Source organism: Calidris pugnax, unplaced genomic scaffold, assembly GCF_001431845.1.
Source record: "Calidris pugnax isolate Ruff unplaced genomic scaffold, ASM143184v1 scaffold53, whole genome shotgun sequence".
Taxonomy (NCBI): domain Eukaryota; kingdom Metazoa; phylum Chordata; class Aves; order Charadriiformes; family Scolopacidae; genus Calidris; species Calidris pugnax.
Genome location: NW_015090792.1, coordinates 479,633 through 495,931, shown reverse-complemented (window position 1 = coordinate 495,931; position 16,299 = coordinate 479,633). Strand labels below are relative to the sequence as shown.

The following is a 16,299-nucleotide window of genomic DNA, read 5'->3' as shown; positions in this document are numbered from 1 at the left end:
TCTGGAGAATAAGTCTTATGAGGAGAGGCTGAGGGAACTGGGGGTGTTCAGCCTGGAGAAGAGGAGGCTGAGGGGAGACCTTCTTGCTCTCTACAACTCCCTGAAAGGAGAGGGGAGAGAGGTGGGGGTCGGTCTCTTTTCTCAAGTCACAGGCGACAGGACAAGAGGAAATGGCCTCAAGTTGTGCCAGGGGAGGGTCAGGCTGGATATTAGGAAAAATTTTTCCACTGAAAGGGTTCTCAGCCATTGGAATGGGCTGCCCAGGGAGGTGGTTGAGGCCCCATCCCTGGAGGGGTTCAAAAGACGGGTTGATGTAGTGCTGGGAGGTCTGGTTTAGTGATGATGCTCCTTGTTTGTTGGGTGGGTGTCTATTTTTGTCAGTTAGGCTGACGGTTGGACAAGATGATCTTTAAGGTCCCTTCCAACCTAGAAGATTCTGTGATTCTGTGATTCTGCGATTCTCCGGACCATTAAAACGAGAACCGTAGCAAAGTTAGCAGGTGCCGGGTGGTGTTTTTCCTGCTCTTTGTTAGAGCCTGATAATTTCGTCTTGAATTCTCCCTCTTTAAATTGTGGTTCTGCTGCCACCTAGCTTAGGGACACTCAGCCAGCTCCCACCCTGTGCTCCCAGCAGGCAGGGGGGTCTGATTTGCTTCGGGAAAACTGTTTGCAAACTGGTGCTGAAACGAGGATCCGAAAGTGCAGTTTCTGCTGAATTTGCAATTAACACTTCAAGTCCCAGCAACTGCAGTTTTTCTGCCTTTTGTCTTGGTTCTGAACATTAATGTGGGAGTTCTCAGTCTCCACAGCTCAAAATAGCTCTATCACCCAAAAGTGAAGGGTTATAATAAAAAAATCACCTTTTACTTAGCAGGTATTTGTAGATTTTACTTCTATGAGATGCAATTATAAAAGAAAATGAAATAATTTTGCATTAAATAAATTAAAATATTTTAGATTCGAGTGTTTGATACAAAGGTAGATTGAAGGCAAAGATGCTAACTTCAAAAAAGGAAATGCAATTAAATTTATACACAAAGGTGAGTTCAGGAACAGGTAACTTCCAGGTATTGGAGTGACTCTACTGAACTTTTTTACACATTTTTTAACAGTAGGGCGAAGTCCAGGAAGACGAGAGATCTACTAATGGCTTTGTTCCCTTTCTCTCTCTTGTTTTACATAGAGGTTCATTTGAGGATTCGACGACGAGGTTTTACACGGCGTGTGTGGTCGAAGCTTTTGCCTATTTGCATTCCAAAGGGATCATTTATAGGGACCTCAAGCCAGAAAACCTCATTCTGGATCATCGAGGTTATGCCAAACTGGTGAGTGCCTGCAACATCTGGTTTGGCAAAAAAAAGTCACCGCTGCTACCAGGCAACTGGTGTCAGGGGTAGAGGAGAACACAAGATTAGCCAAAGAGGGTCAGAAGGAAAGTCCACCCAGACCAGAGTCCCGTCTCTGATGGTGGCCATCAGTAGATGGTGAGATGAGATCAGGGCAAGGATGTTGTCACCCACATGGTTGGGAATGTGTTCCCCAACCTCCAGCAGACTGAGGAGGCTCAGGGTACAGCTGAGCTGGGAAAAAAACTAATTCTGGCTTGAAATTCAGGTCTGTGGTCCTGAAGTGGAAATTTTTAGAGAAGACCATCAAGAGAAATGCACCCAGCTGTTTTGGAGCTACCGAAAGACTAAAAAATAGCTTGAAAATAGGTTCCTTAAAATATTGGTGGGAGTGGGGGAGGGTTTCGTCTGAGACCATGGAGAGGGGGAGGAGAAAAGAAAGTCTTCCCTTGGTGGGAAGTGCTGAAGAATGTGGGCACTTGGGAAGCCATCAGTGAAGGATGGGGCAATGCACTCCTAAAAAGAGCTGCATCCAAGAAGGGCTGATGCCCTCCCTGTGAGTCACAGCAGGGGCAAGGTCTCTGCCTCTCATCTTGGGGACTCCTCCCTGCCTTTGGGAAGGGACACTCTGGAGTGTCTCCAGCAGATGAGAGCAAGTAAGTCAAACCATCACCATCATAGTCCTTTACAGCCTGGTGGCAGCCACCATGTGTCACCATGACACTAAGCCTAATGGATGACATCAGAGTTTATCCTCCACAGCATTTTGCTAAAGCTGGGGCATCCAGATGATCGAGGAGAGTTAGATGTAGGACTGTCCTCCCCACCCCAGGAGGATCTGGACTGGGGTTTGTGCTGGTCCCATCACCAACCCCCAGCTCCTTAGACAGTTTGATTTTCATGGAGTCATCCATGATAGCGCAAGAAGTGTCCCGGATCCCTTCTGGGACTGTGACCATGTATGACATTTTGCTCATGACCAACTCAAGATAGAGGAGCATCTCCCAGACATCAAGGGAGAGCAGTGTGTGCTACAGACCACAGCTCTGGGCCAACTCAAGGTGTAGGAGCATCTCCAAGCCATCAAGGGAGAGCAGTGTGTGCTACAGACCACAGCTCTGGGCCAACTCAAGGTGTAGGAGCATCTCCAAGCCATCAAGGGAGAGCAGTGTGTGCTACAGACCACAACTCTGGGCCAGCACAGCGCCAAGGCTGGGGAGAGCTAAACACACAGTAAACCTATTAACCTGAGCTTTTCCTGGGCCCCAAAGGATGGCTTCGTTCCCCAGAATAATCTGATTTTCCGTGCTTGCCAGTGCCATAGGGGCACTGCTACAGGGGCAGGCTGAGGTTTGTGAGCCTTCCAGCATGCTCTGACAGCCTCAGGTAAACTGGGGAAACTGGGAGGGCACTTCTACGGCATCGTTCCCTATACTGGGAGAGAAATCTGAACTTTTTAGGAGATACCAAAATGGTCAGTATTTGGCCTAAGTAGTTTTTTTGCGCAGGTAAAGGCTGGGAGTTTAAAAAAAAAAAAAAAAAAAAAAAAAGCTAAACAAATCAACCCAGGCTGTGAATGATATGAAGTTACATCTCCCAAGAAACCCTCTGTGTTGGCATTTGTTCTTCTTCCTTCACGAGCATCTTCCTTTTATATTACGAAGGATAAATCAGCGAAAAGGTCACTGCAGTTGCCTGGCTCTGGAAGGACCCACGATGCTTTAGTTGGGAGAATATTCCCACGAGGACACCTCCTTTCTGCTTTGCTTCACTTCAAGAGGAGGGGAGCTCAGGGCTGACATCCCCTCTCGTGCTCTGCCCTGATGGTACTCTGCTCCTTTCCACAGGTCGATTTTGGCTTTGCAAAGAAAATAGGATTTGGAAAGAAAACATGGACTTTTTGTGGGACCCCGGAGTACGTAGCCCCCGAGATCATCCTGAACAAAGGTCACGACATTTCGGCAGACTACTGGTCACTGGGAATCTTAATGTATGAACTCCTGACTGGCAGGTATGGGCATCGGGGCCGGCGCCGCCGCTGAAAATAGATCCCAGTATTTCTGCCATTGTCACCCTGATTAGGCAAAGGACAGGTTCAGAGCCGGCGTGCACTGTAGCAGCACAGCACTCTGCTGCTCAACCTAATCATTAGTTTTTCCACTTTAAATCACAGCTTCCATGCTGACCTCACAAAGGGAAAGAAAGACATGAGCAGGCCTTTTAGGAGGTGCTGTGGAATGAGACCAATAATTCATTTTTTGGCCCTGAGCAACCTGAGCGTGATGGGGAAAGGGTCTGCAATTCAACTGGGGAGCTGCAGCGATGGGTTGTCTGAAAAGGAGAAGGTAGACCTGAAACAAGAGGAACTTGAGTCCCTGTATCCATCCCTTCTCTTATTTCGTTTTGGATGTATGTATTACTGCTGATGTTGGCAGTAGTGGCTCCCTGGCACTTCCTCACCTCATCCCCCATCGTTCACTCCTGGGATAGAGGAGATGGAAGAGTATTCATCATCTCAACCTGCTTATCCTCTGGGGCTCAACCCCGGCCCCTATTCTGTTAAACCAATGGAAACCTAATTAATCCCCACTGAAAGCATGTCACAACATCAAGCAAAGAATAAGCCAGCAAGCATTGCTCTGTCCCTTGGTCCTCAAGCTGCTGGGACGTGGGCCATCCTGGAAATGAGAGGTTTAGCGTGTGCTGCTGCAGAAAACATGCTTTTACTCTCTAGTGCTTCTCTCCAGCCAGCATCACTGAAATCCAGATGGTATCAGAGCCACTTGGCTGAGTTAAGATCATAGAAAGCCAAGCATTGCTAGTTATCATAGACTTTTTCTCATTTCAGTAGGGTACTGTGTTTTGCCTTGTTTGTTTTGTTTTTGTTTTTAATCAATCTCCAATGCTACTTTAAAGACAAGCTTTTAATCTTCTTTATTTTCCTCTACCCTCTGAAGTCCCCCTTTCTCAGGCCCAGACCCCATGAAGACCTATAACATCATATTAAGGGGAATAGACATGATTGAATTTCCAAAGAAGATTGCCAAAAATGCTGCTAATTTAATTAAAAAACTATGCAGGTAAACATATGAGATATAATCACCTTGATCTTACTGCAAAGAAATTTCTTTGTTCAGAAGGAGTAAGAAAGTAACTGATTTTGTTATTCATTTTATAGGGACAATCCATCAGAAAGATTAGGGAACTTGAAAAACGGAGTGAAAGATATCCAAAAGCACAAGTAAGTGTCTTCTCCACCATCTATCAGCCTCAACCTGCAGAACAATGCATTTCAAACACTTCAATTTTCTGGGAAAAAAAAAAAAAAAAAAACAAACACAAAAAACCAAAACCAAACTCTTCTTAAGCTCCTTTGGCGTTTCCCTTCTAGTGTGCTTTAGACTCTAACTACATTTCCACCGGGCTTTTTTTTCCCCAGTGTTTTGGTATAGATGCCAGCCTTGCCTGTGAGCAAAACACATTGACCATTATGCTTTAGCTACCCTAATTGCAGAAGAGCATTTGGAAGCAATACAGCTCAGACACTGACTGCTTGGGTTTTTTTGGTTTGCAGAATCACTTTCCGAGGTTTTTCCTCCATTTGCCTTCTGCCCCTGCCCAACACACTTTCTCATCCCTTTTGATCTGGTAGGAGAGAGTTGTTAAGTGCTATCCCACAAGCTTTCACGCTGCTGGAGGGAAATAAGAACAAGTTAGAGACCCGTTGCAGAAGCAGGTTGTCTCATCCATCCATGCTGGTCCTTCTCTTCTCCCATCCCCAAAGCAACAGAAATGGGTTGGATGGATATTTTGGGTGAATGGGTTGAAGGCTTTTCTTAGGATTCATCCATCCACCTGAGCTGCCATAGTCTGAGCAAACACAAAGAGCCCAGACTGGGAGGAGGACATCCCTGTGCGTGCCCTTAGCTCCCAATCTCATATGAAGAAAGGACACTAGGGGTCTCATATGAGAGGGATCAACCCCATAAGAAGGAAAGAGCAGCTGCAAGTACACCTGCAGTGAGGAATGGTTTTCTTCCCAGCATTGATAATTTGTACTTGCCGTGGTATCACCACTGAGTTGCTACACACCTTCATTTTCAGTCCCAAAAAAACATATATAAAGGTGACAGGAAAAAATATCAAGGCTATTTGAACAATTTGAAGAAGATGACTGCAGGAGATGAAACCCACTGTTTAAGCAATTTCAATTTCATTTTGTGCTACAGAGAGTTTTTTGTCATTATGTCTAACTGTTTCATTATTCCCTCCCTTCTAGATGGTTTGAAGGCTTTAACTGGGAAGGGTTACGAAAAGGGACACTGACACCTCCTATAATACCAAGTGTAAGTTTTCCTACTTATTTTCTTCTTCCTGACCAACGAGTTCCTTTTACATGAACGTCGTGAGCTTCGGGCACTAATACTCTGGAGTTAGGTGGTGACAGCATGTCCTTTATTTCTTCTGAAGATGCTTGAGGAAGTCACATTAGAGACATTTCCAGCTATACTGTCTCCTCGCAGTCTCTTCCAGGGGAAGGCAGTTTGGGGAGGGCATGACTGCCACAAAATGCTCTTGGCAGCAGGATATCAGGGCAGAATCCCTCACCGCTACACATTTTTCTCTCCCTCACCTGCTTCACTTGTTTCTTCGTCTACTTTTCCCATTTCAGTGGAGAGCTGCCACTTTCACCCCTTCACTCAGATGTGTCCTCTTTCTTTCTTCTTTATTCTTATTTCTTTTGACAAGGTAAGTGGGATTTGTGTGCCATCTCCCTTTTCTTTTGCATTAACCTTTCCCTCTGTTTTTTCTTTTGTGCTCTTCACCCTTTTTTTCCCTGCGTCCATGTCCTACATGAAAAGCCCTGCTCCCGCCTAGTTTATGTTTAACTGGGAGCAGACGTGGAGGGACAGCTCGACTCATTTTCCTTTGGAGCAAAGCTCTGCCTTTGATGTCTTTGTGAAGCTCTTTACCCACAAAGCCTGCCACAAAGGGAAACCAAACAGGATTAGCTGATAGAAATTACCTTGGCCCCTTCTGTTCTGCAGCCTCCACTCCTTGTTTCAACTTAATCCCTTTCTCTCTGTGCCTCTCCTGCGGGATCACCGAGAGAATGACATTAGCAATTGTCTTTAATTGCATCCCGTTGCTCCGTCGGCCCGTGGTCCTGCACCTCCTGCAGCAGTGGCAGGCATGGCTCCAGCACTAAATATGCCATCCCGAGGTTTTCTTAGCAGCTATGAAAGAGCAAGAGGGTTTTTCATCCCCCCCCTCCCCATTTCACCCTATGGGCTGCAGAAGCTACTGGCAGTCGATGGAAGAAAGCAGAACCTTGCAAATACCCGACTAAACTGTGATGCCCAAAGACCATATACATGTTTTATAAATCAAAACTGTGCGATGGAAGAAAGCAGAACCTTGCAAATACCTGACTAAACCGTGATGCCCAAAGACCATATATATGTTTTATAAATCAAAACTGTGTTTTTTTCTGTTAACCTTCTTTTTAATGACTATTAATTTGTCAGCAGTGCTGCTCACCACATTTCAAGTCAGACAATAAAGTCAAGTTTGCTCCTTTACATCCAGTTTCAATTCCTGGTTTACCTCTGCAGGACATCAGTAGCCTGAAAATATATTTGTCTAACTGGTTTTAGTGCATTTTTAGTTTAGTAAGAACATTTCCAATACTGCTTTTACCCAATATACATATGGACCCTGCATGTCTAACCCTCAAAGAGCCCGACAAGCAGCAGTGACTTCAGCGGTATCTGCTCTCTCTGGGCATGAATTGCTCCCTAACATCCCCAAGCTGAGATGCTGCTCCACCACCAGAAAAGGTCTCTCCTCCTTTGGCATTGCCTAGAGGAAGGCCGCCCTCCAGCCTGTTGTGCAGGAAATCACATTTTCTTTGCTTTTTCAGTGAGGTCCAATGCGGTAGGAGAAGAGGGTTGCGTGAGCACCCAGGTCACTTCATTGGCATTATTTCTTGGCATCATCAAGGCTGTATGTTCCTGGAGCTGGTAACATCCTACCAAGGAACATGACTGATTGCTCCCCAGAGAGTGATCTGCTGTCACCCTTTTGGCCAGCATACCACCATCAAGGCTGCAGTGTCATCCTCTGAAATAGGCGGGAGCATCCTTCCTCTTCAGAGGAATCCCTCTTCCAGGACAGCTCAGTGCTGACAGTCATGCATTGCCCTAATCCCAATTCAACACAGCCCATTATTCCCTAGAGCTCTTAGGACTAATATCTTCTCTAAACATACTCTTTAGATCCTCTCCGAAACCTGCCTGCATTAACTAGAGAACCTCATCTGCCCCAGAGCTGTCTGTTCCTCTCAGCCTTGGTTTCTACAACCAGCTTAGTTGCTTTGGCAGAAGTCCCAGCTGCCAGTAAGGGCCATATCTGAAAAGTGACCTAAAGTACATAGCTCTGGGAGGAGAAATCAGTTTCTTCCTTCAATCAATGCACCTCTCGTTGTTAGCTGGAAAGGAGCCAGCAGGGCTAAACATAGAGACTAGCTATTTTCTTAAGAAGAAGGCCTTTACCAGCTCTGAAACCCTCGTCAGCAGTTACATGGTTCTACTGGGGAAGCAATCAAAAGCTGCTCCTTAGCTCTTATTCCACAGGATTTTAGGAGATCTCAGTTTACAGCCTGCTCCAGGACTTTGCTTTCAGGAGCAGCTGAGCCTCGATACCACCGCTTAAGTCTGTGACAGTAGCTATCCTGATAAGCTGCTTCTTCTTCTTGGCTTTTCCAAAGACATTGCTGTCTTGCATCATAGCTGTTGCCTTGAAGAGAGACGTGCAGATCTCTGCACCATAATTCATCTGGAGCTCTGATGTCTGGTGAGCAGCCAGACAGCTGATACTGATGTTTGCTCTTCTTGGGTGGGCAGGAGGCAAACCAAGAGTGTCACTCCTTGGCTGGAGGGGGCATTGAGAGGGACATTTGTTCCCATGTCTCCCATGACAGTGAAGGACTGCATGCTGTGTAGGTGTCCTGGACCTCACAGATGTGGGGAATTGCACACAACAACATCAGCATCACATAAAGTCAATCAGCAGAGTAACAGTTCATCCAACCTTTCTTCCCCAAATTACATTTCTTCTAAGAAAACAGTCCATGCTTGAGGTGTTGTATATATATTCAGCCTTTTTATTTTGTCAGATGAACACAAAAGGCAATCCATTTCCCAATGGATTTGCAAGAAGCTCCAGCTTGTGCACATTCTCCATGACTGTCCACACCAACTGCATCTCTCATGCTTTGATAGCCACTATCTTGTAATATATCCCCAACACTTCTGCTTCCAGAGGGAGAGCTCACGTGGGGTGGGCTGAGAGAAACAGAGGGATGTGGTCTAGCCCGTGGCACCATAGAAGAGGTGAAGATGCTCCAGTGAGGAGCACTCCAAGGGTGAGGACCTGAAAGGTGAAGGCTGTCCAACTCAACCATGCCAGCACCAACAAAATAAACAGCATTCACTACACAGTGGAACGTCTCGTCGCTCTGTAGCACTCCACTAAGCTTTTGCAGGGTTGGTTAGTTTTTTCAAAATGAATTGGGTATTCAAGGATCTTCATTTTCCCCAAGACGCTTTCAGCAGTCCAGAAATACTGATGCAGCTGGGCAGCAAATTAAATTTGGAGCTGAAGTTGGAGCTCTTCTTGATCAAATAGTCTTTTCCCAAGGCTTATAGCAGCATCCAGCATCAAATGGGCTCTGGCCGTAGCTTCTCCACCAGCCACACAAGCAAAACAGCTAAAAGATACAGCTTGTCCTGCACAGCGCTCCGATGGCAAGTGCAGTCACCTCCAACCAGCTTAAAGTTCTAGTTTTCTCTAGTAAGACACTGATTATTTTATTTTGGTCTGGAGAACTGCTGGTCTGGTTTTGTACTGTTTCATTTTTTTAAATTGCATTGAATGTGTCAGGGTATCATTGTAAGAAAGTTTCAGTCATCATTGCAAAGCCAAAAAAAAATTAGAAAGTACCTAGCTACAGTAGATTTTAAATTACATTCTTTTCAAAAAAGAAATGTACTTGGCCTTCATCCTATGAAGATGGGTTTCTCTGGCAGGCTCCATAGGCTGAGGAATACTTGTTGGGAAACTTGAAGGTGGCAGGGACCCAGCTCCTGGCTTCCAATTCAGGATCCTGGAGCCATAAATTGGAAATCCTGGGCTTTGGTGAGGCCCAAGGCTTTTCTGCTGATCTTGTACCAAGGGGTAGGACAGTTGCTCTTGAAGTAGAGGGCCTAGAGGGCCTGGATCATTAGAGTAGAGGGGCTGTGGGAAGTCCTCCTGGTATTCAGCAAAAAGTTGTCGAATGCAGAACTTTTTTTGCTTGCTGTAGTTAGCAGTGAATCCTCGTGAATGACCAGGGTGGTGAGATGGAGAGGCAATGGCTGCAGAGGCCCATTTTGATGACTGTCCCCTTTTTGTCCCTCTCTTCTTTCTCCAGGTTGCATCTCCAACAGACACAAGCAATTTTGACAGCTTCCCGGAGGACAGTGATGAACCACCCCCTGACGACAACTCAGGATGGGACATAGATTTTTAATGTATTTCTCTTACCTGCTTCTGCCTTGCTGAAGACAGCTTCCCGGGACATGGCTGCCAGCAAAACCGAAAGGACTGGGGAGGATTAGTGCTCGGGGTCACCATGATGCCTTGATTGATGCTGCTACAGTAACTACAGTGGCATTAGGACTTATTGCTTAGATGACAATAGTGCTCTTCATGTTTTATGTTCGAACTTAAAAATAGCAGTTGACATGGTGGTCCTGACACAAAGCCTTTCACCAGTAAAGAGATATGTTTTCTATCACTGCGACAATCTTGCTACACTCAATTATAAAAGTCGAGAGATACGTAGTGTACGACGCACTTAATTCTAGCTGCAAGGTACTGGCTTTATCAGTAGAATCAATAGTAATTTATTAAGTGCTGTAGCTAATTACAGTGCAGGATTCTGGCTACTCCCACCCTCCAACCTCTGTAGATCTTCTACTGTAGGCCAGTGTAGGAGCAAAGGAGGACTGCAATGGTCCTGGTCAAAGAGTTCATGTCAAAGCAGTGGTAAAATTTGTCCTTCTTCTTTCCAAGTGGTATTCTTGACAAGACTGAATGTGACCTTTCCCCTTTCTTTTTGAGAATATTTTTTTTAGCCTGGTGAAACAAAAGCACAACTGCTCTAGATCCTGTTAAGGCAGATATGGGTTGCTTCTCTCATACAGCTGAGAACATACTGTAACATGACAGTTAGGTTTGGTTTTTTCCTTTCCCTTGGTACAAATACATAACTGCATGACCAAAAAAACCCATAAACTTAATCCTTTTTACATATAAAATAGTGCTTAAATAATGGCCCTGTAATAAAGTGACAGCAGCCCACTGGTCTTACTGGTTAAGCATAAAACTCAGCTTAACTTTTACCTTTTCAGAACCCAAAGGGAAAATGCAAGACCTGTAATGTACTTTAGAGGTGCTATGTACATCCTTCATCTGTGAATATAAATGGAGTCAACCACCATTTCAGAAATATGTAGCAAGAGGCATTGTTCTCCATCAAACTCTTAGATGATTTTACGTCTCAATGTCTGCATCTCTTCCGTGTTTAGTACAAAGCTAATTAAAATAAAAGGTGGTACAGGGCCAGTTTGCTGGCTCTGTTTGTAGTATTGCCCGTAAAAATGTAACCCTGATGCCTCACCAGACAGAGGAGCTCCATGGGAAAGTCCATGGAGTTAAATGGAAACCTGATGTTGGATGTGTTTGTGTGAGGTCCCCAGTGCACCAGGTCCCCAGTGACCGTGTTTAAGGCACAGGGATGCCTAGAGCAGAGTTAGCTCAGATGGAAAAAAAGAACTGAGGGAAATGACATTATCATCTGTGTGCTTCTCCCTCACTTCCGTGGCTTTTCCTTTCCTTTAGTGCAGTCTGTTCTGATTTGTAGGACACACCAGAGGAGTCCTGTCCTGGATGCCTGCTTGTTGCGTTACGCGCAGGACTAAGAGTTTACCAGCTTTCAGTCTCTGTAACAGACCCTGCCCCACAAAATTAGGGGACACTGCCCCGTTTCATCTCCAGAGCTGCCAAGAGCTGGTGTAGACGCTGGAAGTCAAAAGATCAACTTTGGCTGAGAAGCCATTCATAGGACTTTTGCCTACATAGTAACGTAGAAAACATATGTTTTAACAGTAAAAAATTATTTTCCCTATGCTACATCCCAACCCTTTGCCATGTTCCTAATGAAAGTGACTTAGTACAGTGCATTTAAAAGGTATTGTCTCCCCTTCTCTGAGAGCGTTGACAACGTCAGCTGTTGGCCACCAAACTAAAGAGCTGGGTCATCGCGATGCCTTTGAAACTGGTCTGTGTCACTGAATTTCCTTCCTAGTTTTCCAAAGGGTGAGGCCATGCCATGGGCACAGTAACTTCAGGTTATCTCTGCTCTTCGTTAATCGGTAGAACTTTGTTTGCCTTCAAAACCTTAAGGAGAAGACAGCAACTACGTCTCCCGGGAATTACTCCCTAAAGGGGAAATAGACACTTGCTTTTCAGCCTGTCTCTGAGGGGTGGAAGACTCTGAAAGGCTGAAATGATCACTAGGCATCTTAGCAAACAGGCTGCTGCCTCAAAGCCCAATTCTTTCCTCGCATCCCCCTGGTTTTTCACTCGACGATGCAGCAACATTGGAGGAGGAAACTTGTGGCCTTGGGTAACGTTCTGTAGAAGAACATAGAGAGGGAGATTGTCCCAAAATGATGGCGTTCAGTAGCTGAGATGCAATTGTCAGTCGAGGACTTGCCAAGGAGGAAAGAGCATCACAGCAATTTTGAGGGGGCAACCCACCAACATTACAAGGAGAAGGTTTTAAAATGGGCTGATGAGTTATTTTACTTTTTCCTGTCCCTTTTCCCTTGTGCCAGGCACGTTAGTGAACACCCGCGGCGTGCGGCACGCACGGTACCCAGTGTGAGTTTATTTTTGTACCAAACAAACACCTCACTCGACTTTCATCACTTTCCCTAAGCATACTTTAAACACCATACTTAGCCTATGTATATGATAAACGCCTTCATTTATAAGTAATATATTTGAGTTGCATTATATATATATGTATATGTATATTCACAGCGATGGATTGCCTCTGTGTTCCCACTTACTGTCCTTTCCTCTTTGTCTCCTTTTTTAATATATATGAGACGACAGCGATATTTCCGTAAGGGGAAACCATATTTAAGAGGAGTGTCTGAAGATGGGTGTTGTTAAGACACAGACGATCCGTAGCTTCTCACCGTGCTGCATTACCCACAGCAAACTCTTATTTAACAACAGGACCACAAGCGAATATTTCTGTAAATAGGTACTTTCGTGTTGATATTTTGTGGCACACATATAACTTTTTCTTTTTAGAGTTCCATGGCATTATTACTTCATTTTCTTATTTGTAATGTAATGTTTTTAGGTCGAGGTAGACTTGAATTAATGTCATAATTGTCAGTATTATTAAACTTTATGTCAACTGTACTGTTAACTCATCCGTCCCATAGTTTTAGAACTCGACTAGCTATCTGGCATTGTTGCAAGTGCCTTAAATCCATGGCATCCTATTAAAAAAAAGAAAAAAATTTACAAATTTGGTGTTATGCTGCATGACAAAGACAAACACACCTCAAAATGTCGTCCTTTCTTAGCTTGCTGCATTTTACAGTTCTTTCTCCTACCAGTTTCTAAGCCTTTATTATATAATATTGATGAATTACAGAAATGATGAAGTCGTTCTCTTATTTCTGTTCAATGTACCAGAGCTGTGTATCCGTTAATGAGATACAGAGTCATTTCTGTGAAATGTATAAATGTTATGTGCGGGTCAAATTAATATATGACATCCTATCAGTCCGTAGACAGGTATTCCTGTTTTGCTCAGCTGTGCAAATCCAGCCCATCCTGCGCTCCAGCACCCACCTCCCGAATCACACAGATCCCTTTACAAATCTCCCACCTGCCAACAACAAGAAAAAAAAAAAAACCAACCCCAAAACAAAACCCCCGACCAGGGACTGGGGGAGCAAACCCCACCTGCGGCTTGTTTTGACCCGAAACCCCAAGGCGAAGGCGGAGATCGTTTGGCACCGCTCAAGAAAATAGGATCCGTGCTTTTTCCACACCGTCTTCCCCCCCATCCCGTCCCGTGTCCCCCCCAACCCCTTCCATAGTCAAAGCCACCGCAGAGCCCACCTGGGAGGATGGAAGCTCCTCATCCTCTACAGCTCCTGGCCACAGGAACCAGCCGTAACGCTGAGACTGGGGCAGTTTTAGGGCTTTAACCGGCGGCAAAAAGGGGAAATTTTCATTTGGAGTTACCTATCGAGCCCCAATTCACACTGTTTTTAGACTAGCCCTTCATTTTATATTCTTAATTTCTCCGGTTTCCTTCTTACATGGAAGAGGTTTTGTTTGTCAGACAGATGTCAGTCATCCACCGGTCGTCAGCCGGTTGCACTCTTTTGATGTAGATTTAAGAACTTTTTTTTCATAAACTTTAACCGCTTTTGTTTTGCTCTGTATTTTCCCTGCAGCTGTAATTGCCGAGTGCCTGTTGTATACTTTATAGAGTTGAAATAAAAATAATTACTTTTGAATGGCGCGTCGGTGGCTTTTATTCCACGGCAGAAGCCAAGTTGGGGACAGTTCTTCTGGTGAGCGATTGAACTGGGGGTTTTCTTCTCTTTCGTGACGATACGCAGGAAGAGAAAAACCAAAGAAAATCTGTGGTGCTTCAGCAAGAGATCACCAGTGGGCTTGGGGTCTTCTGCAGGGTGCAAAGACAAACGGCCACCGTTCATGCAGATTTAGTGCCTGTTTGAGCCCCAGCGTCTCCCCAGGCAGGTTGGAGCAGGGCTGGTCCCAGGTGACCCCCCCAGCTCACTTCCAACCCCAATTATTATCCCACGAATGTACTAAGCAGCGAGCACGTTCGCAGCACATTTACTCCTCAGGGATGAAGGATTCATTTCGCAGCACATTTACTCCTCAGGGATGAAGAATTCATCCATGGCCTCAAGTTGCGCCAGGGGAGGTTCAGGCTGGATATTAGGAAAAATTTTTTCACTGAAAGGGTTCTCAGCCATTGGAATGGGCTGCCCAGGGAGGTGGTTGAGGCACCATCCCTGGAGGTGTTCAAAAGACGGGTTGATGAAGTGCTGGGAGGTATGGTTTAGTGATGGTGTTCCTTGTTTCTTGTGGGGGTGTCTATTTTTGTCAGTTGGGTTGATGGTTGGACAAGATGATCTTTAAGGTCCCTTCCAACCTAGAAGATTCTGTGATTCTGTGATTCTGTGATTCTGTGATTCTGTGACAAAGATGGTGAGGGGTCTGGAGCACAAGTCTTATGAGGAGAGGCTGAGGGAGCTGGGGTTATTCAGCCTGGAGAAGAGGAGGCTGAGGGGAGACCTTATTGCTCTCTACAACTCCCTGAAAGGAGGGTGTAGAGAGGTGGGGGTCGGTCTCTTTTCTCAAGTCACAGGCGACAGGACAAGAGGAAATGGCCTCAAGTTGCGCCAGGGGAGGTTCAGGCTGGATATTAGGAACAATTTTTTCACTGAAAGGGTCATCAGACATTGGAATGGGCTGCCCAGGGAGGGGGTTGAGGCACCATCCCTGGAGGTGTTCAAAAGACGGGTTGATGTAGTGCTGGGAGGTATGGTTTAGTGATGGTGTTGCTTTTTGTTTGTTGTGGGGGTGTCTATTTTTGTCAAAATTAGGTTGACGGTTGGACAAGATGATCTTTAAGGTTCCTTCCAACCTAGAAGATTCTGTGATTTAATATAAGCGGGTCTGGGGCACCCAGCTGGAAAGGGACCTCCTTCCCACCACAAGCTGCATCGTCCCCGGGTGAGATGTGGCTCCAAACACCACCCCCGTCACCCCACTTGGGAGCAGAGCCACGGGGTGTCCTGCCCACACCAGCTCTGTGCACAGGGCGACAGCTACATCTCAGGGCAGGGATGCCAATGGAGAGAATTAAATCCCCATGGATTTAAATCCATCCCAGGGAAACCACTCTGGCCCTCAGCCTCAGCACGGCCCAGGGTAAGGGCGGCCGGCAGCGCTACACAGGCACGGAAAGATGAGGAAAAAGCGGGGAAAGGAGCAAAAAGGCATCCTCCCCAGAGGGATATGGAATTGGTAACTGCTGGGAAACTCCGCAGAATGGTTTTACAGGAGGCAGCCATCATGGGTACAAGTTAATCATAGAATCATAGAATCATTGAGGTTGGAAGAGACCCTTGGGATCATCGAGTCCAACCATCTCCCCTACTCTACAAAGTCCTCCCCTACACCATGTCCCTCAGTACCACATCTAAACGTCCCTTAAACACATCCAGGGATGGTGACTCCACCCCCTCCCTGGGCAGCCTGTTCCAATGCCCGACCACTCTTTCCGTGAAAAATTCCTTCCTAATGTTCAAATCATCCAACCCCAAACCCCAGCCTGACACAGCCCAGGCCTGAAACTGCAGGGGGAAGGTGGGGATTTGGGGGCAAGGGGTGGACCTCATCCTTGCAGCCTAAAAATAGCAAGGCCGGGGGTTTCTGCCAGCTGCTGACTCAGCTCCCCCCTCCGCATCCCCCCGCTCCCCAAAACTCCCCCAGCCATTTATGAGCCTGAATGATTCTATGATTCTACGGCTTGAGCCTTTGGGGGCTGAAATGCCCCGTAGCAGGTCCCAGCAGAGCAGGGAGCTGGGTGATGGGTGGGTGATGGGGTTTACTGGTGGGACGGCTACGTCGGAAAGATCCCACCCCGCCGGGAATAACTACTTGGGATTTATGGATTTTAGGCTTTTTTCCTTTTTTTTTTTTTTTTTTCTTGCATGCGTTAGCACCAACAAGCTTCCATCCAGCTGCCAGCCCCACAGCAAACACCTATTTC

The 16,299-nt window shown here is 45.9% G+C and overlaps 2 protein-coding genes across 2 annotated transcripts in view; both read left to right on the top strand.

Annotated features, from left to right (window-relative positions):
- The window catches only part of PRKG1 (protein kinase, cGMP-dependent, type I), a 551,141-nt gene extending 537,136 nt beyond the window's left edge, over nt 1-14,005 (top strand). Inside the window, exons 13-18 of the mRNA XM_014966652.1 lie at nt 1,184-1,325; nt 3,194-3,357; nt 4,304-4,426; nt 4,525-4,587; nt 5,626-5,692; nt 9,820-14,005. Coding sequence (XP_014822138.1) covers nt 1,184-1,325; nt 3,194-3,357; nt 4,304-4,426; nt 4,525-4,587; nt 5,626-5,692; nt 9,820-9,918 — 658 coding nt within the window. The 3' untranslated portion in view covers nt 9,919-14,005. The remainder of the gene's footprint in view (nt 1-1,183; nt 1,326-3,193; nt 3,358-4,303; nt 4,427-4,524; nt 4,588-5,625; nt 5,693-9,819) is intronic.
- Nucleotides 14,006-15,575: 1,570 nt separating this feature from the next.
- DKK1 (dickkopf WNT signaling pathway inhibitor 1) overlaps nt 15,576-16,299 on the top strand; it is a 3,866-nt gene continuing 3,142 nt past the window's right edge. Inside the window, exon 1 of the mRNA XM_014966629.1 lies at nt 15,576-15,603. Within this exon, the coding sequence (XP_014822115.1) occupies nt 15,576-15,603 (28 nt within the window). The remainder of the gene's footprint in view (nt 15,604-16,299) is intronic.